The 23611-nt window shown below is 45.1% G+C and overlaps 1 protein-coding gene across 1 annotated transcript; it reads right to left on the bottom strand.

The window, feature by feature from the left end:
- Nucleotides 1-21583, bottom strand: TSPAN16 (tetraspanin 16). The gene is made up of 8 exons (XM_053299904.1): nucleotides 21448-21583; nucleotides 15985-16051; nucleotides 12139-12345; nucleotides 9611-9685; nucleotides 7721-7828; nucleotides 4719-4853; nucleotides 2842-2925; nucleotides 1-959 (listed from the first exon to the last, which is right to left on the bottom strand). Exons 2-8 carry the CDS (start codon nucleotides 16039-16041, stop codon nucleotides 903-905), a joined length of 723 nt encoding a protein of 240 aa, XP_053155879.1. The 5' UTR covers nucleotides 16042-16051; nucleotides 21448-21583; the 3' UTR covers nucleotides 1-902.
- Nucleotides 21584-23611: the final 2028 nt, after the last annotated feature.

Below are 23611 nucleotides of genomic sequence, written 5' to 3'. Positions count from 1 at the left end.
TTCCAGTGTAAAATCACCAATTTAATTAACAAAAGTTCCTGCTCCTTGTTAGAAGGCAGGCCATCTTTTTCTTTTTCTACTCCCTGTTGCAGGGACACACTAGAACCAAAATAGCCTCAGGAAAATAAACACATCTGTCGTTAATTGACAGCCTCACCACTTAAAATAGGCTGCTGCCAATAAATTAACTAAAGATTGTACTGGTTACCAATGAAACTGATTAAAACTTGCAGCAGCCTAGTAGTTACACATTAAAAACAAGCTCTAGACTGGAAAATGAATCCCAGTTGTGTTGGATGTATCTGAATGTACCTTGAGTCACACCCACCTTGCCAGGGTGAAAGCTCAAGTCAATTCTGCCTGGTCTGGCAAAATGGCTCAGACAGAGAGGAAGGCACTTTTGGGCTCGAGGATGCTGGGATTGCTTTGGGACAAGCACTGCCTACCTGTGAGCTTGCTTTTGCCCTTGCATAATGCCCACTAAGCCTGTACATTTGTAAATAGATGATTACAAAGATAGCACAAGTCTTCAGTGTGCTCTCCGCCAAAGGAACTTGACCCTGTTGAAGCTGCCCTGCTGCACCAATCCTCCCACACAGGGAAAGGGGCAGGGAAGCATAACACAAAAGGTTTATCTTTCATGGTTTTCCAGTTGTTTTTGGAAGCAAAAGCATTTGTGATTGTGTGTGTGTGTGTATAAATATATATATATATATCTATGGTTTGAATTATGGATTATTAAAAGGTACCAATTGACAATGAACTATTGCTAATTATGAATGAGGGACAAGATCCAGTCAAGAGTGTTGCCCCATTTGCTCTGCGTTGCTCAAATCAGTTTGATGGTAGGTGGCGAGGATGACAGCTTGAGCCAGAGCTGAGTTGTTGGTGCAGACTTTGCTTCAGACATTTGTGCCAATCTGACAATAGAGAATCAAGGCGACGGCCATGGCAGCCAACTAGGGAATGAGAACAGACAGGGAGGTGTTTTACTCAGGACCTCCTGGGATGTAATATTTGAAACAAATATTTTGTGTTCTGTTTTTCCTGCCTCCCCATCTCTCCCTAAAACTGCAACATTTCCTGCTCACCCACACACACAATCTGGTTACTGAGTTGCCTTGCAGAGCCGTTAACACAGGGTCATGGTCAAAGTCCACTATGGCAAGAGAAGTTACTCTTTCAGACATCTGCACCTGTGGAATTCCAGGAGGAATCACATCATTGATTCCTGGAGGAAAATTTGGATTATAATGAGAATCCAATCTAGGCCTAACAGGCTCATTTTCTGTGAAGATGTGCTTGGAAACATTTAGGCAGTGGGGGAAGCTTCTTTACTCCACATGTGGAACCAGCCCTTTCTTATGACCTTCAGGCATGCCCACGTGTCTCCTTCTGCTCTTTATGTGCCCATACCTCTACTCTTTCTACCCCATGCCCATGGTTTCCAAACAAGATGCCACAGATGCATGCAATGTTAGCAAGTGTGTGCTTCATCCTCTCCACATTTCATTTGAAAAGCACAAGAGTTTTCTTGTCACACACTTGCAGCCACGTTCATTGCATCAGATATGTCTAGAGCACTCTCACTATGCAGTCCCATTTTCAAAAGAATACCCCCAAACCAAGCAAGTTAAAATCTGGAGTCAATTCTAGGCAATTATTTAAAGGCCACGAAAACCTTCTGCCATACAGGGAAGTGGGGGATGGCATTATTTGGGGGGGGGTGAATCTTCCCATGGCATCACTCTGGTGGTGAACTAATATAAAATCGAGCTCAGAGCACATCCTTGAGCCATGGGGTGAGTTTGAGTTTGCAGCTGAAATGACAGACATGCATGCCAGCAAATCAAATGCTGGCTGAGCCCCTTCTCCAAGCTTCAGATGGGCTGCCTGCCTTTTACAAAAGTTTCACTTTACCTGTAAAAAGGGGAAACAAATGTGTTTTAAAGATTGCAAGCATATTCCAGAGTTGGTAGTGGGAGGGAGTTTGTTTGAGGACATCACAGGGGCAGGGATAACCAAGCAGTGCTATACGCAGCTTGCCTCTGTTTCAAATTTGCAGAACTATTTTCTTTTCCAGAGCTCAGAGCTGCAGAGGAAATACGCATTTGGTACCTTGAACACAGCAAGGCAGGCCACTTGAAGAAGAGCTTAATTCTCTAGAAGAGGGCTGCACAACTTTGTTTCTCCTGCAGATGTTGGACTAGAATTAGTGGCTGGGATGATAGAAGTCCAACAATAGCTGAAGTTGTGCAGCCCTGTTCTAGAACTACAATGTCTGTGTTCACTCTGAGTCTTACCTAAAGACTCTAATAGTAGTAAAGACTCTTCATTAGAGGAACATATTGTTGGATCGGAGGAGGGCTAGTTCTCATATCACTATCTGTCAATTTTTCCACCTGGAAAGTGCAAGTAAGAGCAGACCTATATTGACCATTTTTCACAATGTATTTGAGATGTCAGCCTTGTGATTATGCTTTAAGTGATTATGACCTAAGTCAAGGGGTTAGGGTTAAGGTTAGGATCAATCAGGATTCACATGGAGTCCTTTTGGTGCAAGAAATTACATCTACATTCACATGGATAGTTCCCCCAATCTGTATCTGCTCAGCTGGCACTAAAGATGTAATATTCAGGCATTAACATGATGTACAAAGTGATCTAAAATTGATCCAAATGTAGGCAAGGGGATGAGTAGTGCAGTTTTGCCAGAGTTCAAGAGGATGGCTTTGGAGCTGGCTCAAAACCATCTTATGTAGAGGCTGAGTGTGAGGAATAAAGGGGATAATGTTAGGAGACGTGGGAAAAACAAGAGCATAAGAACAAGTCAAAGCTTACCTCAAGGACCCCAATCCCTAGAGACACCCCTCCGACAATCTTCCCTTTGCTGCTCAAGAACACCTCAAATTGACGCAGGCAACCCTGGAAGGAGACACAGAAACATGATGCAGCATGCATGCAGCAAACTGTATTTCAGGAACAATGCTCTTCTTTCTCTTCTTCATGAGAAGTGGTTGGCTCAATTACAGACCTTGTGCTGGTTGCAACACACCCTGGGGGGGGCATCTTTTCCCCCCCACCTCAGGCAACAAAATGTCTTGGGCCAGCCCTGCAGAAGGCACCTTCTCTATAGTAAGAATGAGGGCATAGAAGCAAAACATATGCCCCTTTTATAAAGTATAAATTATTATTAATCATCATCATCATCATCACCATCAGCCAATTACAAAAAGCAGCTTTACTGGGAACAGCCTATATTCTGCGACGATATCTATAACAATTGACAATAAAATTCTGGCATTCCAGGTCCTTGGGAAGGACTCGATGTCTGGATAAAACAAACCAGTCAATAACACCTGTCTGACTGTGTAAAATAATAATAATAATTTGATTTCTATACTGCCCTTCCAAAAATGGCTCAGGGTGGTTTACACAGAGAAATAATAAATAAATAAGATGGCTTATTTAAAATTATGTATTTTAAAATCTTTCTTCCTCTAAAAACATACTTGTTTTTAGAGGAAGAAAGATTTTAAAATACAATAAAAACATACTTGTTTTTAGAGCTTTCAGTTTGGAAACCCTGGAACAAACTGAGTCTTGGAGGATTAGTTGGGCTATATCAAGTTTTCACATGTTGGGAAATAAATGGGAGGATATATTGGCCTTTAGGTCCAAGTAGCAGACAAGAAGTGTCCTCCTGGCCCCCTAAAGAACTCTAAAGTGTGCATGTAAATATGTTAACAGGACCTGGAGCAGGGGAGGTTGTAATCCTACAGAATGTGCAATATATATGCTGAATCCTGCTGAGCCACAATGACCACGGGATATCGTTCTACAAATAATCAGTTTAGGAATACGCACTGCCCTGGATTGTCAAATGTCTCTTTCAAACATATGCAGTGCAGTCAACATGATTTGCAGTCAATGGAGTTCAATGGAACTTACTCTGTAGTAAATGGCTTTAGGAGTGCAGCTTTAGCATATGGATAGAAACCAGCTTCAGCATGTCTTAAACAGAAGTCACTGAGCCGGGTCTCAGGATCAGTGAGACCCGGTTTAGAAGGGCGAGTGGGGAGGGAGCCCTGGGCAGCCGGATCGGCTGCCCACACGATTGCTGGCTCCGTGACGGAGCCGGCGGAGGCTGGGGAGCTTGGGGGCCACGCGGCCCCCAGAAGCTCCAGTATGCCCTGAGCGAGCGTGCAGGGCATACTGGCGAGACCCCCAGAGCCGGGAGGCAGCTTTTCGGCCCCCCCCCAGGGTCTACCTGTGAGTAACCGCAGTGCAGAGGTGCGCTGCGGCTACTCACGATCTTTAAAACCAGGTTTGCTGAGCGCTTGCTCCGCAAACCTGGTTTTAGGGGAGGGGTACTTAGGCGGGTTACCCGCCTAGGAACCACCGGGCTCACAGCGGAGCCCGGTAGTTCACACGATGGGGCAAAATCGGGCTAGCCTCCGCTAGCCCGATTTCGCCCCATTGTGTGAATAGCCTCACTGTGACCTCTGATCTGATCTACTAATATATAATAGTTAGTTCTGTCTGTCTAATGAACTGCTTCCTCTGATTTCTTGATCATATTTAACCCTAAAGGTTTAGGCTTGCTTCTGCCACAAAAGGTTATGGGTGTGGGTTTGAGTTTAAATTCCTTGTTAAATAATCCATGTCACAACTAACACAAATATCAGAACTTTGGCATCTCTGTGAAACCAAGTTACCTGCTTGCTAGGGTCTATAGCAGCTCCCTGGCATTCTTGGCTCTCTGGGCAGCAAAAGGGGGGATAATTTTTGTGAGCTTGATAGAAGTAGGAATTGTCAAAATCAGTGTAGTTGTTGAATCCACAGCACTGCAGCTAGAACAGAAAGAGCCATCTTATTCATAGCAGCCATTTTGTGTTAACCTATCTACTCAGGTAACATACATAACTGAAGATGGTTGTTGAGTAACAGTGTGTTGCTAAGAAATTCTTCATCATCACACACAGAAGCATGAAGATAATAGCCCTATGCAGACATTATGTTGTACAGTACGAGTGTACAGATATTTGTACAGTCATACATGTTTTTGTGCGAATGACTGTACTGGCATTCATTTTCAGAGTGAAGCTGAGTACAGGCCCCTCAAATGCATGGTACAGATAGGAGGTGTACTGCTGTGCATAATATTTGAATAACTGTACCTGTGCACAGATCTGTACCTATGTACAAAATACACTTTTCGTAATGTGTGAATAGTGTGATTGCTGGTGCAATTCACCACACATGTGTCTCCAGAGCAATGCGTCCTCTGAAATTAATGAGATTGTATAAGGGCAAGGATTCATTTCAGTGAGGCTTATTCAGAAAATATCACAGTGAATTGCGCTTACTGTCTATGGTGTTTTTGGTTAATCCATTCCTTGAGCCAGGCCAGCTTTTGAATGGAGCTTTAGTTACTTGTATTTGAGTCCTGGAGTAGAGAGGGGGCTAACAAACAGCCAGCAGCAAGAGCTTGGAAGGCAGACGTAATTGCCTCTCTGTGCATAATATCTATTTCATTAAACAGTTAATATTCCTGATTCCACTCCGCTGCCTTGTCCTTGCATACCACAACTCTTTCCCCTTGGATTCATTCTATAGGATTCATTCTTCCACTGGTGCCAACAAAGGAACACTGATGAAATTCATCTCATTCAAAATTTCTCTGGATTTTTGGGATCTGAATTACATGTTCATATTTTCAGAGTGAATTTTAATATTTTAGCAATCTGCCATTCCCCCATTTTGATTTCTGGACTTTTCAGACAACTAGGCATGTGCAGTTGGCTGTAGTCTTTAATTTTCCCATGCCATTTACTGATGCAGCAGAATAGCACATACTGTAGGCACATTGATTAAATCACAGTGCAAAACAAACCCACCCTTGATGTAATTGCATTCATTTGCACAAAAATGAGTCCTTGCGCAACTGCATTTTTTTGCATCAATTTGATCAATCAGCATGCTAGTGTGCTCCAGTAACCAGTAAGAAAAAAATCATGCAAACTGAAAACTACAGCAAATTGTGCATGCACCAATTCTGAAATTAATTTTTTAAATTATCCAAATTAAAATGAAAGCCAGGCTACATATTACATAGTTTGCCCCCCGCCCCGCTTAAAGTTAAATAGCAACTGTGTGGAGGGAGAGGTTAGCCAGTCAGAACAGGACCACCCCAGCATACAGGTAAGGGATATTCCTTCCCACTGTGGTCCAAACTGAAACTGTTTCCCCGACTCTGATATTAGCCCCGAAAAGTGAGCTTCCACTGGTGCCAACAGAAATTTCCCTTCTGGGGCTAATAATGGCTTTCAGGGGATGATTTTTGTGGAGGGCACAACATGGTAGGGCAGAGTTAAATAATCCTAGCCCACTGCCACTGTTGCAAGCCCCCCACCCCTAGCTGCTATGTAAATTTAAACACACACACACACATTGTGCCAAACTATGAAGCTGTTCTCATACGCAGCCTAGGGACTCCCAGCCCAGGTTAAGCTGTGCCTGAGAACCACCGGGATAGGGGTAGTGCCAACTTGCCCCACTGTTTACCCCGGATGTTTACCCTGGATGTTAGCTGAGGTTAAGGGAGAGGGCTCCCGTAAGGGCTCCCTAAACTATGTTTAGCCCCAGTGGACACAGGGACAGGTACTTAGCGCATCCATCTCTTGGGGGGAATCCCCCAATGCAACACGTGTCGCACATTGCATTGTGGGATTCATGGAGGCTGGAACCACAGCCTTGGGCCCCTCCGCCCTGCTCTATGCTTCACAAAGTAGGGCTGCTCATGTGGGAACATGGAGTGCACTCCCACCACCAATCCCTCAATCGTCTGTGGGGAAGGTAAGCTTTTTGGAGCCACCCCACCCACCCACTCTCAGAGATCGTGAGAATCGTCTCTCTATATTTAATAAACTGCATAGCTTGGGCCTTAAGTGGAAGCCACATGAATCACAGTTCAAGTCTGGGCCAGTTCAGACAAACACAGCCTTCATCGGCCCCCTACAAATTATAACATCAGAGCCACACTGAGAACATGCCCACCCTAACACTTTCTCAGAACATCTTTTAATCGTGTGCAATGCATACAGGCACCTTAGGTTAGATTATCAGGTGATAATGAGAATTGCCTCTCTGCATGCACTACAAAACCCTGAAGGTATGCACCCCTCACACATGATTACAGGATGTGCCAATAATTTGTCAGCACATCCTTTAGTGGTGACAGGGTGGCCATGTAGTGTATCACATACGATGGGGACCATGTTCATCTGAACCAACCCTCTGGATTGCCTTGGGTCCCCAGATGTCACTGGACTACAACTCCCATCATTTCAAGGTTGGGAATCTCTCTACTAAAATACACCATTTAAGGGCCTTGTATGCACTGCAGTTTCCCATTCTATTGGTTGAGTATCACAGTACAGAAAGTTCAAGGGAATCGACTTTCAATAAGGAACACACCTTTTCACTTGCTTAAATTAGGAAAACAACTTCGTCAGTCAGCTGCTTGGTGACACTAGACTGACCACAGAAGTAAGACGGAGACAAGTCAAGGACCAGCACCTTCACATGCGTGTCTTGCACAGAACTACACTAAATGTCTTTTCAGATTCTTTCAAATCTCTACTATGGAAGCATACTTTAAGGAGAACATCTATATCATACAACATGGTTAGAAATTTGATTATGCCACTTTAGTCACCTCTTTCATTGTAGTGTTCCAAATAGCTGTGATATCATCTTGTTTCCCATAGTCCTGTTTTAAAGTCTTCAAGGCCCAGCTTTTCAAGTGATCAACAAATATATCTGCCTGGATCCAGGAGACAAGCAAGTAAAAAACTTATAGCTTTACAGGGCTTTCTGCCACCCCTCTTTTATATAATCAGTTGTCTGTTTGTCACCTGTGAACTACCAGCATTGGGATGATGTCATGTAATATTCACGAAAATGGCAGTGATCTCATTCACAAACATACCAAATACTGACAAAGGCTATAAAAGCAATACCATATTAAAAAAAACTAAACTTCTGTAACAGAAATGAACTATTAGTTTTTGTTGAAGATTATATTACCTAGGGCAGGTAGAGCTTATATGCTGTTGCAGGGTGTGGGCACAAAGAGGGATGCTGTGTAACTTGAGAGGCTGTGGACTTGGAAACCAAGTGGGGAAAGGGCCACTAGAGGAAGAAGGAAGGAAGGAAAAGAGCAAGCCATGGACCAAGAAGTAGAAATCACAGGGATGGATCAGTGGCTGGAAAAATCGTACTTCCAATATAGGGCCTAGAAAAAACTTGGCATGTAACTAAGTTCAGGAGAGGCTGCTTAATCCTGAAAGAAGGGGACCAAAGGAGGAGGTTTGGAGGTTGGTAGACTGTGGGGATAACCAAAGGAATACGCAGGGTAAAGAGACAGTGGTAATGCTGAGCTGAATGTCTGCTTATATTTGAACTAACCCCCGCCCCCCCACCATGTCTTGGGCTGTAACTCTTGTTTTTTAAATATCTCATGATCAAATGTATTCTGTAAAAAAATTCATGAATTCTTTAAATCTATTTTAAAAAACAATGTTACATAGCAACACTGAAGAGACTCCAGATTCCGTTGTCCCCCGTAGCGCCATCTGAGAGACTGTGGAAGAGTCTTCTCAATGCCTACCCTATGGACTTCCACCCCCTGAGACGTTAGATGTTTCCCCTTATTATGTAAGTTCTGCTACCTGACAAAACAGACCCACCCCTACTCCAAGCCAATGAGGTCCCAAATTATTTCAGAGGGCAGAGCAACAAAGCATCTTGTGGCACCTGAAAGACTAACACCTTTATTGTGGCAGAAGCTTTTATGAACCAGAGCCCACGTCATCAGATGCATGAAGCATTCTCCTCAGCTGGCACAGGTATGTTTATGTGTCACATGCACACAAAGGAAGAGACAGCCGGCAGGGGAGGGAGATTTATAAAGTGAGGTTAGAAAGTCCAGCAAAGCAAATGTGTCAGTACTATACAGAAACTCTTTTTTACCCTTCCCACTGGACCTTCCTTGCTTTTGACTCTGCTTAGTAATGCAACAACATTGCATTGCATCTCTTGCACCCCCAGACCTTCTTTCTGAACGTGTGTGTGTATGTGTTATTCAGGCTCCCAATGCCCTAAGTGTCCCATCAAAATTACTGTTCTGTGCTGCTGTAATCACTCAAGGGCACTATGGCTTGGATCCAAAGTAGCACACAGTTGTTCCTGTTCAGGGAAGGCATATAGATGCCAGTCAAGGATATCACACAATCATGCCTTTGACAAAATGGATTCTGGCCCATGAAGCCTTATACCACATGCACAGTGGTGTATACGATGTAGTAGTAGTCAGTCTTTCAGGAGCCAAGGGCCTCTTGGTTGTTTGTTCTGCAACCAAGATGGCTTCTCCTCTGAATCCCCACCCCCTGCAGAAGACAGTGGAACATTCAACCATGCAAATGTACAAATTAGGCAGTGTTGCTGCACAACACAGTGCCTGTCTTCAAGAGATCCTCCTGCTACATTATTGGAATGACAGAAGCCACAATCTCCTGATTAAACCCAAACGTTAGTGTTGACTTACCACAGAGGAGAAAGCCAGCACCACAACAGCCCCAGCCACTTCCGCTATGAAGAGAATCAGTACGATCCCAAAGAACTAGAAACCGAGAGAGAGAGTGTATGTCAGTGTCCACAAGAGCAATAACCAAAGATCAGGAACTCTATACGATGGGAAAAGAAGACTCTCTGGAGAGAGTGCCCATCCATAGCCAAGGACTGAGCCTGGAGTATGTGGGCCTAAGAAGAGGAGAAAATTCCCCACTTCTCACACTTAAAGAGGGTCAAAGCAGCAGTGTAAAATTGGCTCACAACACACGGTGGTGAGCAATGAGGTGTGCAAGCCCTTATGCCTGTAAGTTTCTTCTCACGTGTGCCTAACCCCTGCTAACTGGCCAAAGAGGCATCTTTTTAACGTGGCAATTCTCTTTATTTAGTGGGGGGGGGGAGTAACTGGCCCTATCCACCCCCAGCACAGTACCTCCAGTGACTGTTGCTAGTGTCTATGCTTCTTTTTAGATTGTGAGCCCTTTGGGGACAGGGATCTATTTTATTTTATTTTATTGATTATTTATCTATGTAAGCCACTTTGGAAACTTTTGTTGAAAAGCAGTATACCGTATAAATTGTTGTTGTTGCTTCTTCTCTTGAAGTAGTTGAATTCTGCCATAATATCTGTATGAGCCAATATGCTTCCATTTCCCTTGTGCATTGTGTTTGTTCACTGTGAGTTGTTTTCACAGGTGTTCCTGGACCATGCTCTACAGGACAGGGAAGCCAAATCTCTAAAATTCTTGTCTCTAAAAGGCAATGAGTGAGAAGGATTGGGCAGGGAGGAGGACCTCTCCAGTGCTTCACCAGGATGCTGGAGGAGACCATCTCTATATCGTGCTTGGCCCAGGATTCCAGGAAAGCCTAAGTCATTGCTGAAGTTTTTGGACTGGGGCATCTTCAACTATATTTCTCATTGGTCTGTCTAGTATGGCAAGACTTCTGTGGGACTTACTAAAACAAATGACAGTGAGTGCCTATTGAAATCCATTGCTAAGTGATACATTCAGAGGCTGCCTGTCACTTTCCAGAGCCAAGAAAATGTTCATGGTACACAGTCAGCATGTGCAAGACTCCAACCTTGTTGGAGAGTAAGGTGAAACCAAAATGAAAGAATTCTCTTTCTAATTAATTTTGGTATGAATTATAATACCAAAAGTTATCTTATTGGCCCAGTGTGTTTCAGATTTCTAACCAGGTAGGGCTGGGAAAGACTCCTGCCTGGAGAAGCTGCTACAAGTAATTGTAGACAATACTGAGCAAGATGGACCAATGGTCTGACTCAGCAGACTGGTTCACATTACCATTTAAAATTGGGGTAGGAGATCAGCTACTCTTATTTGTATGATCATCTGAAGCCACACAAATCCCTCCAGTCAGGGCTTCCCAGCTTTTCATCTAGGGTGGGGTAGAGAAGAGCCCTCCTACCTTGATTCTCTGGTCATGAGAACTTATGCACCTCTTCTACCCAGTCACACCATCCCTAAACAGCAACCATAGAGAGCTGTGGCTACAGCAGCCTGCAAAGCACACTCTATTATCCTGAAGCTGGGACAGCATTGGCAGGGCTGCATCTGCTTCCTACTCCTTCATAGCCAATGGGGGAGAGCCGTTGACATCATGAAGCTTTCCAAACTGCTGGCAATGCAAAGCATGCTGGGAAAACTGAGGCACTTGTAGAGGAGCAGGGCTTGCAGCTGCTGAGTTCAACAACAGATGTAGCAGCTGTCTTGCTAGTGTGTTTTCTGCTTCTGCAGACCTGAACAGAGGTACTATTTATGTGCTACTGATGAGGTAGGAGCTCACCTGTCCTCCAACCCATCCCCAAATGATTGTGTGAACAAGCTTGGTACAAGGCAGCTTCCTAAGTCAGGGTCATCATAAGACACTGTTATCCTTTTTAAAGCTACTTTATTACAGTGAAACATGATTCTAGTGTAGGTTTTTAAATTATAAAATAGTTTTTTTTTACAGGAACGGGGTCTGCTGGCAGCCCAAGATATTGTGGCACCTGAAGCAAGGCATCAAATGCTGCCTTTTTCCATGGCCCTGGTATGGACCAGCCTCTTTTGAAAGTAATGCGAGAGGTGCTGAGGAGAAAAGGTTGCCAGCAGCCTCACCTTCTCTCCTCATGCTTTTTGCAAGCTTTGCAAGGTGTGTGAGGAGAAGCATTCCTTGCAATGCTTGGTCAGCTTGGTCCTGAAGAGCTACATTGATGGCAGTGCAGCGGTGAGGAGCATCTTGCTGGCACTCCAATAATCTTGCCTCATGAAAGAGCCATCCCTGTGTTGATAATCTCTGGTGAAGGGCTAGAAGTCTGAAATGCATTGGGTCAATAAGATAACTCTTTTTCCCCTCCCCCCCCTTTTTGCACTTTGAGAATTCTCTCTCATTTGGGTTCTTATATTGGGTGTCTCCCCTTTGTTGTTTGAGCAGTTCTAAAACACCTGAGACCTGGCCCAGGGCAAAATTTCTTTCCTCTACTTTCTTTAGGGCACCTACCATCAGCAGCAGGCATTTGCTTTCCTTCATGGCCCCCCAGCATCCCATAAAGCCCACGAGGAGGAGGAAGGTGCCAACAGCAATACACAGGTAGCCCACATTGATCAGCTGCATCAGATGTGGAGCTGCAGCTCCCAGGATCTTCACAAAGGAGCCACCATCCACTTTTACCCAGATTCCGATGCTCAGCACAGCCACACCCCCCAGCTGAGTGAACAAGGAAGAAAAGAGGAGTCAGAAGCTGCCATTTCTGCTCTAAAGGGTCCTAATTATGCAACAAAACCCCAAGATCCAGCAGGCTTTCCACATTAGTATCTAGTGGAAATTAGTATCTACCAGGCTTTCCACAAAGGTATCTAGTTTCATCAACTCTTAACAGGAAAGGGGTTTTGTTAGCACCAACCTCCCATTCCAAGGAGTAAACTATATATTATACTCGGGGGAGAGAGGAAAAGGTATGCTTGGGGATAAATAGAGGGGAGATCCAGGATGGGGGAGCTTAATCCTCTCTAGATCTAGTGGTGGGCAATACGGACTGGCAAAACCCTCTCAAGTTGCATAGAGAAGTGCCCGAGAACCACTGTGCTCACTGTTTCAAACCTCTGCCTCATTCCGTTACACTTTGCAGCACTTTAAATGTTGCAAATCTCAAAGTCCAGAAAATGCGCAGAGGGTGGAGAAGTCTTTTTCTTTTAGCTTCTCAGAAGAATCCAATCACCATTTGGGTTAGAGAGCAGGCTGGCTGGCTGTTGGCAAGTCTGATCTTTTACTGGCTTCTTTGTTTGTGCTTGTTTGGAGGGGAGGGATACAACCTCTGCTTTCTCTCCCTTGCTCACTGATCTGATCTGTATGCAAAATGTTATGGCCCATTCCCCAAATTACAAAAGCAGCCAGAAAGTTCTTTTAGGGCATATGCATGGATTTCTGAGTACAAACTGCTTTTAAAATAATTGCAGAAATGGCTTTCCATGTGGGTGTGGTATATGTAGAGAAGGAATGGACTATGTTGGAAGGAAAATAATTTTAAAAATCCATTTGCTGTGCAGAGAGCTAACCAGGATTTTCTCTGGATTGTGGCCAGGAACTGCAACATTAATACAGTATGTCCAATGGGGGTTATGGTTCATTGGACAAGGATTAAGGAAGTTATCTCTATTTTAAAAAAATGTTGCTTGTTAGGATGAACACCCAGGCTAAGTGGTGGGCACCCAAAGTAAGCAGAGAATGGCACCCAGCTGTTCAATGGGCATGGAGTAGAGATAAGGTGTCCCCATGCATCTTTGCTTCCGATGGTGTCCTCTAAGTTGCAGGATATGGTTCATATTATTTATATATGCATTTTTAAAATAGGCAGGCAAAGCTGCCCTTGTAACTTCAGAATGCATTTGTTCTCCACTTTTGTAGCTGGTCACTACTTTACCTGTGACTTATAGATATATTTACTTTTACGTGTATAGCCTGTGCTTCCTCCAAGAAGCCCAGAGTAAGTGCACTTGGTTACATTTATGCTCCCAACAGTCCTATGAGGAAAAGTTATGCTGAAGATAAGTGCCTGATGCAGAGTCACCCAGTTAGTTTCATTGCTGAATGGGGATTTGAACTTGGATTTCCCCAGGACAGATGAGCATGCTAACCAGGAACATGATACAGGGCAAGAGTCAAAGCCAAGCCCTGGTAGACACCAAGCAGACAAACCAGGAACCAAGATCAGAAAGCAAGGCAAGAGTTGAAGCCAATGCCAGGGGTCAAAGCTGAACAGGCAAACCAGAAACCAGGATCAGGAAGCAAGCTGAGAATCAGACAGGAACCAGGATTAGAAAGCAAGTAGAGAGCTGAAGACAAAGCCAGTTCTGAAATCCCTGGTTTTCTACTTGGCAGGCAGAAAACTATGGATTTCAGAACACTACACAACAGGAACAGTCTTAATACTGAGGCTGTTAGAGATGCAGCTCCTGATGGCATTGACTCTAGCACCAGCAGTCCAATTGACCACAAGGGGTAGAGACTGTGAGCAAGAGAATTCCCTCTCTGACGATGCTTTCTCCCTTCCCCCTTTGCTAGACTGATGGTCTCAGGTTTCAGTCTCTTGCCTGAGAGACAGACTTCCTTTCCCTCTCTCCCCTTCCTGATGTAGCAAGAAGCTAGGCATGTAGGCCTTTTCTATGTCTCTGATGTATTTCCTAAATAAACTACTTTACTTACTGTAGAACTTCAACTCCATGTCTCCAGAAAATATTAATTAGCAGTGCTGCTCTCCTTACTTGTGCACTTCCACTGCGGGTGGGGTAAATAAATAATCTGCCCTCCAAATCTTTCTAACAGAGGCAAGACCTTCATACTTTTCCTGTTCAGGAAGGCTCCAATAGCTAGCTTGGCTGAGTCATGGCCTGAGAGTTCAGGTAAGACTGTTGCTGTTCTGCCATCTGCCACATGGGGCAGCTGTATTAGGAATTTGTGGCTCTCCACCTCAACCCAGTCACTTCTTGACAATTACAAACTGATAATGGAAGCATGAGCAATGTTATGCCTCATGTGCAAAAACACTTTTAATCCTCAGTACCACATCCAGGATCATGGTAGTGATATCCCTACAATGAGCAATGCTCATCTTTTCAGGGAGGGGGAATCAGGATCTTGGTGTCAACTGATATTTTTTTTTAATGTGGCAGTACACACACACACACCTCTCAATCTTCTCAATCTTCCAAAGCATGCTTTTTGGCAGAAAATATCCAACCAGGGGCGGGGAGAGTAGGAGCTGGATTCTCCCTGGCTATGCTCCTAGGAGGTCAGGTCTGTATCCCTGCTAGCCATAATACTATCCCCTCTCCCCCAATAGCATAACCTAGAAGAGTCCATTCCTCTTGTTGGCTTCCAGATATTGATAGGGAGGATCAGCTCCAAGCAAGAAGCAAGTTGTACTCTGCTTTCAATCTAGTTATCCCTCTCTTTGAGAAATGAGAGGTTGCCCCATAGGCCAACCTCTGTGCCATTTCAGGGTTTGTGGGGTGACTTCCCACTACTCAATAGGAGCGACACAAGTAAATAACCAACGCATGACTCTCCCAGCCTCAGCCCACCTCAGATGTTAAATGCAAAGTATACAAAAACAAGAATGGAGCAAAAGCTTTCTCTCATTGCTAAACCTTGCACCTCTTGGCATCATAGATTAACCTGTGACAGTGGTGTGCATGGAACCAGTGGCTGCTGGTTCGAAGGTGAGTGGGATAGTTTTAAGGAACGGGGAGGGTATTCTTACATCCCCCCTCCCCACTGTGTTTTCCTCACCGGCGCTCTGTCTAAAAATGATCCTGTGGGGCAGCAGCATACCTCCTTGCCGCCCCGGTGTACGTCAGAAACGGAAGTACCCAGAAGTGTTTGGTACATGCACCAGGGACATGCCGTGTGCATATTGCACTTGCACACACATTGTGATGTGCACACACGTACCGGACATTTCTGGATACTTCCAGTCTGACATACACCAGGGCAGCAAAGAGGTGTGCTGCCACCTCGTGTGACGATACTGAGCTAGATAGACCTATGGTCTGACTCAGTATATAGCAGCTTCCTATGTTCCTATGACTGTCTTTAGACACAGCACCGGCAGGGGAAATGTGGAGGGGGGTAAAAGCTACCTTCAAACCGGCCAAACTGCTGGACTTTCAAACAGGTTCGGAAGTGCGTAAAAGGGCCTCCGAACCATTTTGTGCACATCCCTACCCTGTGATAGGTTGTTAGTTGTTGGGTTTTTTTGTGGTTGTTTTTTGCAGGGTTGTAGATCGTGAATTTGCTCTTTCATTTGACCTGCCCCCAACATGTATCACTTCTGCCTTGAATACTCACAAATATCACACCATTGAACACAAACATCATCGTCTTCAGGAAGGAAAAGCAAGCCATCTTTCTGTACCTGTAATAGGGATGAAGCCAAGAGAACAGTTAATTCCAAGCTTAGCCAACCAGGTGAAGAGACCACAGAATACTTGATCATTTCAAGCATAAAGCCTGCTGATACGTTTCTGGGCAAAATATAATACACTGGTAATTACCTATAAAGCCCTAAGCAGCTTGGGTGCCGGGTACTTAAGAGAGTGTCTGCTGCTTCAGGTTCTCCACTGCTTATTAAGATATTCTGGAGAGGTCCACCTGCAGTTGCTTGCTACCAGTTTGTCTGCTGGTGACTCTGCATTGGGTCTTTTCTATAGACATCCCAAAGCTCTGGAACAAGCTCCTTGTTGAGCTTCCCCCATCTCTAGCAGCCTTTTGAAGAGCTCTCAAAGCACACTGATTTAATGTAGCCTTCAGCTAGCTGTACGTTGATGTTCACTGTTATTGCTGTTGCTGTTACTTTTACATTTTAACTGTTTACTTTTAATTATGGTTTTATTATTTTTACTTTTGTGTAAACTGCCATGAGATGCAAGTTTTTGATGGTATACCAACCAACCAAATAAATAAGGCTGGTTTGGGCTACATTCCTTGTCAGTAGCTACTTCGGGCAGCAGCCTGTTTTGGACACCTGTTTGCGGATGGAAGGAGGCCAGTTCCTCATCCCCTCAATGACCTGCTGGAAGTCCAGATCCCCTTCTACACTTTTCACTATCTGATTCATCCTACTTTAAACTAGGGGTGGGATGGGAAAGATCAGGGTTGACCAGGGGGAGGAGAGCCCGTCTTTTTTCTGGTGAGTTTTGGTTTGTCTTCTAAGGGGTGCAGACAAAGGGGGAAAGCTTGAGGAGCAACTCCTCACTTAATTTTTTGGGGTGGGGGCAGAGAAAATATGTTCTGGGGATCTAAGATATGGGTTTGATGGGGAGGAACGTAAAATGAGAAGTGGCTCCTTAAATGCTTAGAGGGGATCTGTACTCTTTTGTCTTGTGATCTGCTTTATTTCTCTTTTCCTTTCTTTTGAGAAGTGCAATGATAAGGAAGAGATGGGATTGGCAGCTGTGGAACCAGACCGTTTAGCTCAAGTCGGTGGCTTTAGCCCTTGGGCTACTGGTTGCTTACCCCTGGACTAGGAGGAGCTGAAACATTAGATCCAAGAAATTCAAGAGATCCAAGAGTGAATTTGCAGGCTCATTTACAGTAATGGTGGGCAAATAAGTCTTTCAGAACTAGGTCTACAATGTTGCAATAAACAATCATTCTAGAGACAAATGTTTAAACTCCCTTTTAAAAACTGCAGCGTAAGGGTAGATTCATGTGCATACTTGGGTGGGGTGACTGGCAGTTGTTCCACGACAATATTGATATGGAATGTGGGTCTGTGAAGGGGCCAACAACTGTTCAGCTCTTTGGTCTCCCCCTGATATTAGCATGGTGGCCAGGCAAGGAACCACACAGCTAGTGTTCCTTTCATTTTGCTGCAGGGTAACAGCAAGGACCCCTCGGTCAATTGCTGGGGATAAGAATCTGAAGCACAACAGAGAGAGAAGGTCCAGCTTTATTGTCCACCCCAGTGTAAAAGGTCAGGCTTCTGTTATTTAGGCCAGAGACTACATACTGCACCAGTAGCAATGGTACACACCTCAATTGCCTCCTGTGCCTGAAGGACATTTGAGGTCTGAACACACCAAGTTTTAGATACCTTACCAGGCTAAACTCTATCCTCAGACCACAAGGTTCCTGCTTCAAGCTCTGGAGTCCCTGAGAGTCATGTCACCCGAAGCTAGCTGCAGATTCAAACAGCTTTACACACTCACGGCCATCTGGTAGGGCAGGCTGAAGCAGATTAATCTGAAATCTGCCTCCTGACATGGACAGTGAACCCACTGTTCCTCCACCAGCTTGACCATTGGGCTGGATCGCCTCGGCCAACAGTCTGCAGATGGGTGAAGACAGCTTGCCAGTCTAGCAGGCCGTGGCAATATTTGCTGCTCCACTGGGCCATTTCATCAGCATCCTTTTGTTGATCAGCTTGGGCCCTTGTTTTTCTGGCTGTGGGAGACCAGCTGCGGTTGTTGCTTAGCAGCACCATAGCAGCTGTTCTTTTCTCGGAATTGCCTGGCTTCTGTTTCTCTCAGGCGAGGGATCTCCATCGAGGCCCTTTGCCATGTGCACTGCTTCGACCTTCAGATTAGGAGGCAGAAGCTGCAGCCAATTGGCCAGCTTGGAGGCCTGACAAATGCTGGACCTTTCCTAGTGTTCTCTGCAGACTACAGAATTTCTTAGACCAGAACTACATGATACAGGAGACAGGGAAGCTACCCCTGAAAGCATCTCTATGTCAAGTTCTGCCCCTCCATAACATACAGCAGAGATGCACACAACTTCAACCCCTCTTGGACTACAACTCCCATCATCCCTCACTATTGGCCATTGTCAATGGGGATGATGGGAGTTGTATTCCAAAACCAGCTGGAGTTGTGCAGCCTTGATATACAATGTGTTCACTTATCCCTTTGCATGATGTATTGATACAGATGTATTGATAGGAGCCAGCGTGGTGTAGTGGTTAGAGTGCTGGACTAGGGCTGGGGAGACCTGAGTTCAAATCCCCATTCAGCCATCATACTAGCTGGGTGACTCTGGGCCAGTCACTTCTCTCTCAGCCTAACCTATTTCACAGGGTTGTTGTAAAGAGAAACTTAAGTATGTAGTTTACTGGGCTCCTTGGAGGAACAGCGGGATATGAAATGTAAATAATAATAATAATAAATAATAATAAATTAATAATCCTTCTCATCTTTCCTTGCCATCACTCCATGTCACTGGCTGGCAGGAGTGGCGGTATTGTGATGAACAGCATAGAGTGATACTAATGAGGAGTACAGCTCCACCATGTTTCCTGCAACATGTAGTTCTGTCCTCAGGGCTCTGGTTGGTTGGGAGCCTTTCTAGATCAGACCAGATCCAGCTCTCTTGAATATTTTGGCTACCATGGCTAGTAGCTAGAATGGCTCTTCTCCCACCCTGGGTGCTCATCTTCCACGAATCATATGCAAAGCAGCAGCCTCTTTTGTGGGAGACAACAGTTCTCAAATGGGAGAGGTCTGGGAGGTGTGACAGCTGTGAGAAAGATGAGAGAGGACAGGATTTGCTAGGGACTTCAGTTCCTTTGGTGGCAACCATACCGTGACTGGAGAATCCACACACCACTGCCAGTGCTGCTCTGGATGCCAGACTAACCACAGCTATGACTAAAAACGAAGATGTATGGATGACAAAGCCACAGAATGATTGACTGAAATCTCAGTCTGTGGCAGAGAAAACATTAACTGAGTTCTGCTTAAAGAATAACTCTCAAAACCAACAGAAAAGCCTACTCACTTCTTTTTAGCCAATTAGGAAGGATGCTCCTGTTTTCCATCCAAACTAGAGCTTTGGCCCAATGCACAAACTTCATCAGTCTTAGGATGTGTTGTCTGTTTTTCTCTTATACACTAGCACCCACTCTTTGGGCTATTTGTCTTTGTACAACTTATTTTTATGATGGCCACCAATAAGTTTCTGGACAAAATACAAACTGCTGGTTATTACCTATAAAGCCCTGAACGGCTTGGGTCCAAGGTATTAAAGATAATGTCGCCTTCTTCATGAACCCTGCTGCCTATTAAAATAATCAGGGGAGGTTCGGTTGCAGTTGCCACTGGCCAGGTTGGTGGCGACTCAAAGCTGGCCCTTTTCCAGGGTTGCTGGAAGCTTTGGAAAATGCTTCCTAAGAAAATTATCTCTGCATGTTTTTTTAAAAGATCTGAAAACATACCTGTTGGATCAGGCTTTTAGTTTTAATTGTGTTTTAATTGTGTTTTAGTTTTTTTTGTAGATTGTGAACCACCCAGAGATTTTGCATATAGAAATCTGCTAGCTAGCTAGTTAGATAAAATACATTAAAATAGTGACCCTTGATGGTTTTGGGAATGACAGGATTAGGGTCGTCTGGCTAAAGCATACCAAGGGAGTTTGCAGCTTGAGGCAAACTATGTGTGTGTGTACACACACACACACACACACACACACAAACACACATTGTGTTTTCTCTAAATATATTTTTATAGCTTAAGGAGAAATTCTTGCATAGTTTTTTTAGTCTTTAGATTTTTACTGATCACTTTTAATTTCAGTTTTAAAACTTGTAATTTTAATTGTAGTTTTAGCCTGGTCTTTTAACATTATTAATGTTTTATCCTGTATTGCATCCGTTTTGTTAATGTTGTAAGCTGCCCTGAGCAGTCATGCACAGAAGGGGTAGGGTATAAATATTTTAAACAAATTAAGTTACAAGGATGCACAGGAACTAAAGAGGGTATTAATAGCATATTATATACTAAACCCCTGACAATACATGGAATTTCCCTATGAAATTCTGCTCTCTCGCTCTCTCTCGCTCTCTCTCCCCCCCTGTGCATTATGAGAAAGATCTTCTAGTTCAACTCATTTCATGGCCAGCCAGGGACAGGGTAAAGGTAAAGTTGTGCCATCAAGTCGATTTCGACTCCTGGCACCCACAGAGCCCTGTGGTTTTCTTTGGTAGAATACAGGAGGGGTTTACTCTTGCCTCCTCCTGCGCAGTATGAGATGATGCCTTTCAGCATCTTCCTATATCACTGCTGTCTGATATAGGTGTTCCCCACAGTCTGGGAAACATACTAAAACACCTCTAACAACAGATTTGGACTGGATGGGCAGGAAGAGCCTCTGGCAGAACAGGATGATGACTTGATTCCCAAGTCAGCCTGTAGAAATCAGCTGGTAAGCAAGTTACATTACATCGAGTTGAATGTAATGTCCGCAGATCATGTTGCTGTTAAAAGCACAGCTTCTCAAGCGCTTGTTAAAAAAATTGTTGGCAACTCTTCCAAAGAGACTTCCTACATAAGGCAATGTCCAAAGTGCTTTAAGTTAGTCCAGGGGCAGGTAACTGGAATCAAGGAACATCAGTGGCATACCAAGTGTCAGTTTTACATTCCTCTCTTCCTGCAAACTGAATAGGTATATCAGCCTCGCCTTTCTTAGGGGACCCCATCCTTAGCTGGTGGAAGAGGATGACCTCGAGTGTGGCAATAGTCCATGCCAACAAGAAATCTGATTAGGGCAGCCAAAAAGGGCAACAGGGATCCTGCACCTTTAATAGTAATGTACAAGAGGCAGGTGTACAGCTTTGTTCACCTCTGCATGACAAGGTGTACCTGCTAGGTTTCCCTCTTGTACATAACCTATAAAGATTCAGAAGCTTTGCAGTTCTCTTTTATATCTGGTCTTTCTCTACATCTGGCTCAGGACATCTTGTAAAAGAAATGCAACACTTTGCACTCAGTTCCATGAGTCCAGCTGAAACAGTCATTCTGTACAAGAAACACTTACCTTGTTTTGCAGATTCAGCTGTAGAATTGGTCTTGGTGCCGAGCACCTTGTATGCTTCTGGCTTCCAGGGTCTGGCCAGTTACTTACCAGGCATCCATAGCTGCGGTCTAGAACTAGCTGCACTTTTCCTCCCTGCCCTGCACCTGGTTCTCTCCCCCTCCTTGCTCCTTAACTCCCAGCCTGGAAAGAGGGAGGAGAATGCAGAGAGGACCCTGGAGACAAGGCAGTTTGTTAACTCCTTCTTTCCAAAGCACAGTGCCAGAAGAACCAACGTTGCTGTTGACTTGAAATCATACCTGAGTGGCTTGGTTCAACCTACAGGAGCTGCTGGGCACTTAAACCTCTTAGCTGACTTTTGAAATTCTGACCATTAGTACTTGTGTTACAGCTACAGCCAATGTAAAAGATGCTTTGTGACTAGGAAAAGAAGAGGTGGGCTTGCCCCCCACCCCACATCATCATCAGAATCCATCTATTTATTTTACAGCTTTTCAACAACAAGTTCTCAAAGCAATTTACATTGAAAGAAGAAAGGTGGCCACCTGTCTCAAGCAGGCTCACAGACTAAAGAGAAACACAAGGAGACATCAGCAACAATCACTAGAAGGATGCTCTGCTGGGCTGAACAGGAATAGGTGCCTTCTCCTCCTTGCTAAATATAAGAGATTTGCCTCTATAAGAGGGGTCTGGGTGAAAGCTGGAACAAGCCGGAACCCAGTGGAATGGACCCCTTAAAAGGTGCAGCACCCAATCTCCAACGAGCTGCCCAGGGATGTGGCACTGTCCCCTGCAGCCTCCATGCAGCATTGGCACACACATGGGCGTAGTGTCTATTGGACAACCAGGGACAAATGTCCCTGGGCCCAGAGGGTCAAGGGACCCCCAAGCAGGCTGCCTCACTGCTGCCCTGCCGAGCCCCACCGCTGCCCTGCCCCTCCACTGCCTCCCTGCCCCACCTCCAGGGCAGGCCACTCCCCCTGGCAGTGGCAGCAATGGCAATGGGTGGTGTGGCTGGCAGGCTTCTCTGGCCAAACTGAGCTCCTACACAGTTCGACTATAGGCATTGCATGCCCAGGCATCACAAGCATGTGATGTCCATATTTGAACTGCGCAGGCCGGCCAAAGAGGCCTGCCAGCCACACCACCCATCGCCACTGCTGCCACGAGGGGTGGCCTGCCCCACTCGACTCACCCCCCCCGGAGGCCAAGATAAGAAATGGCAGCGGGGTAGGGACAGCAGTGGCAGTGTGGTCGGCCAAGGAGGTGGTAGGAGCAGTGGTGGGGAGAGGTTGGTTGTCATGCCCCTTGTGTCTGATGTCAGATGCAGGGGGTGTGGCTTAGGGCACTTGCACACACAATGGGGGTGGGGCCTGCCAAGGTTTTGTTCCCTCACCCCTGGGGGTTTTGCTACACCCCTGGGCACACATATGCTGACCACATGAATGGCCGGCACACATGCAGCCGGCTGGGTACTAGATGGCATGCCCAGAAAAGCTGTTGGGCAGGGAGGACCAGGTAGGTAAGGAGCTCCTACTGCTCCCCTCCCCATCAAGTTTCCTTGAACACTGGCGCCCGAGCCAGTTCAGCGCTTCCCAGAGGAGATGCTGATCCGGCTCATGCGCATCCCTAGCTGCATTTCCAAAACAGTGGAATGGGCTGCAAACACTGGGGAAGAATATTGTAGCACTGAGATATTTCCAGTTTTGAATTTTTATGAGCCCCTTCAGTGCCAAAAATGGACTGGAATAACTCCACCACCTGAAACAGCCTGTAACAGACCCCTAATAGTCAAGCTGCATTCTCAAAAGAGTGGAGTGGGTTGCAGACATTAGAGAACAATATTGTAGCACTGAAATATTTCCAGTTTTGCACTTTTATGAGCATGGAATGAGGAGCTGAACTAGGTGCTACTCAAGGAGGGGTTCACTCAAGGAAAGGCGGACCCCTGCCATACTCAAGATTCAAAAATGACAGAGAGATGTACATTTTGACTTGTGTTGACGATTTGCTATGAAAAGAAACAAGACAGTCATGAGATTGTGGAGCACCTGGACAAAGACGTAGAAGTAAAATAACTAGGAAGCATTTCCTATTATCTTGGCATTCAAATAGAAAGAGAAGAGGATGGAAGTTACCTTCTCAACCAGATATAGTTGATATAGTT

Source organism: Hemicordylus capensis, chromosome 2 (genome assembly GCF_027244095.1).
Source record: "Hemicordylus capensis ecotype Gifberg chromosome 2, rHemCap1.1.pri, whole genome shotgun sequence".
Classification (NCBI taxonomy): domain Eukaryota; kingdom Metazoa; phylum Chordata; class Lepidosauria; order Squamata; family Cordylidae; genus Hemicordylus; species Hemicordylus capensis.
Note: the sequence above shows the minus strand (reverse complement) of the source record. Positions and strands in the feature narration are given on the sequence as shown.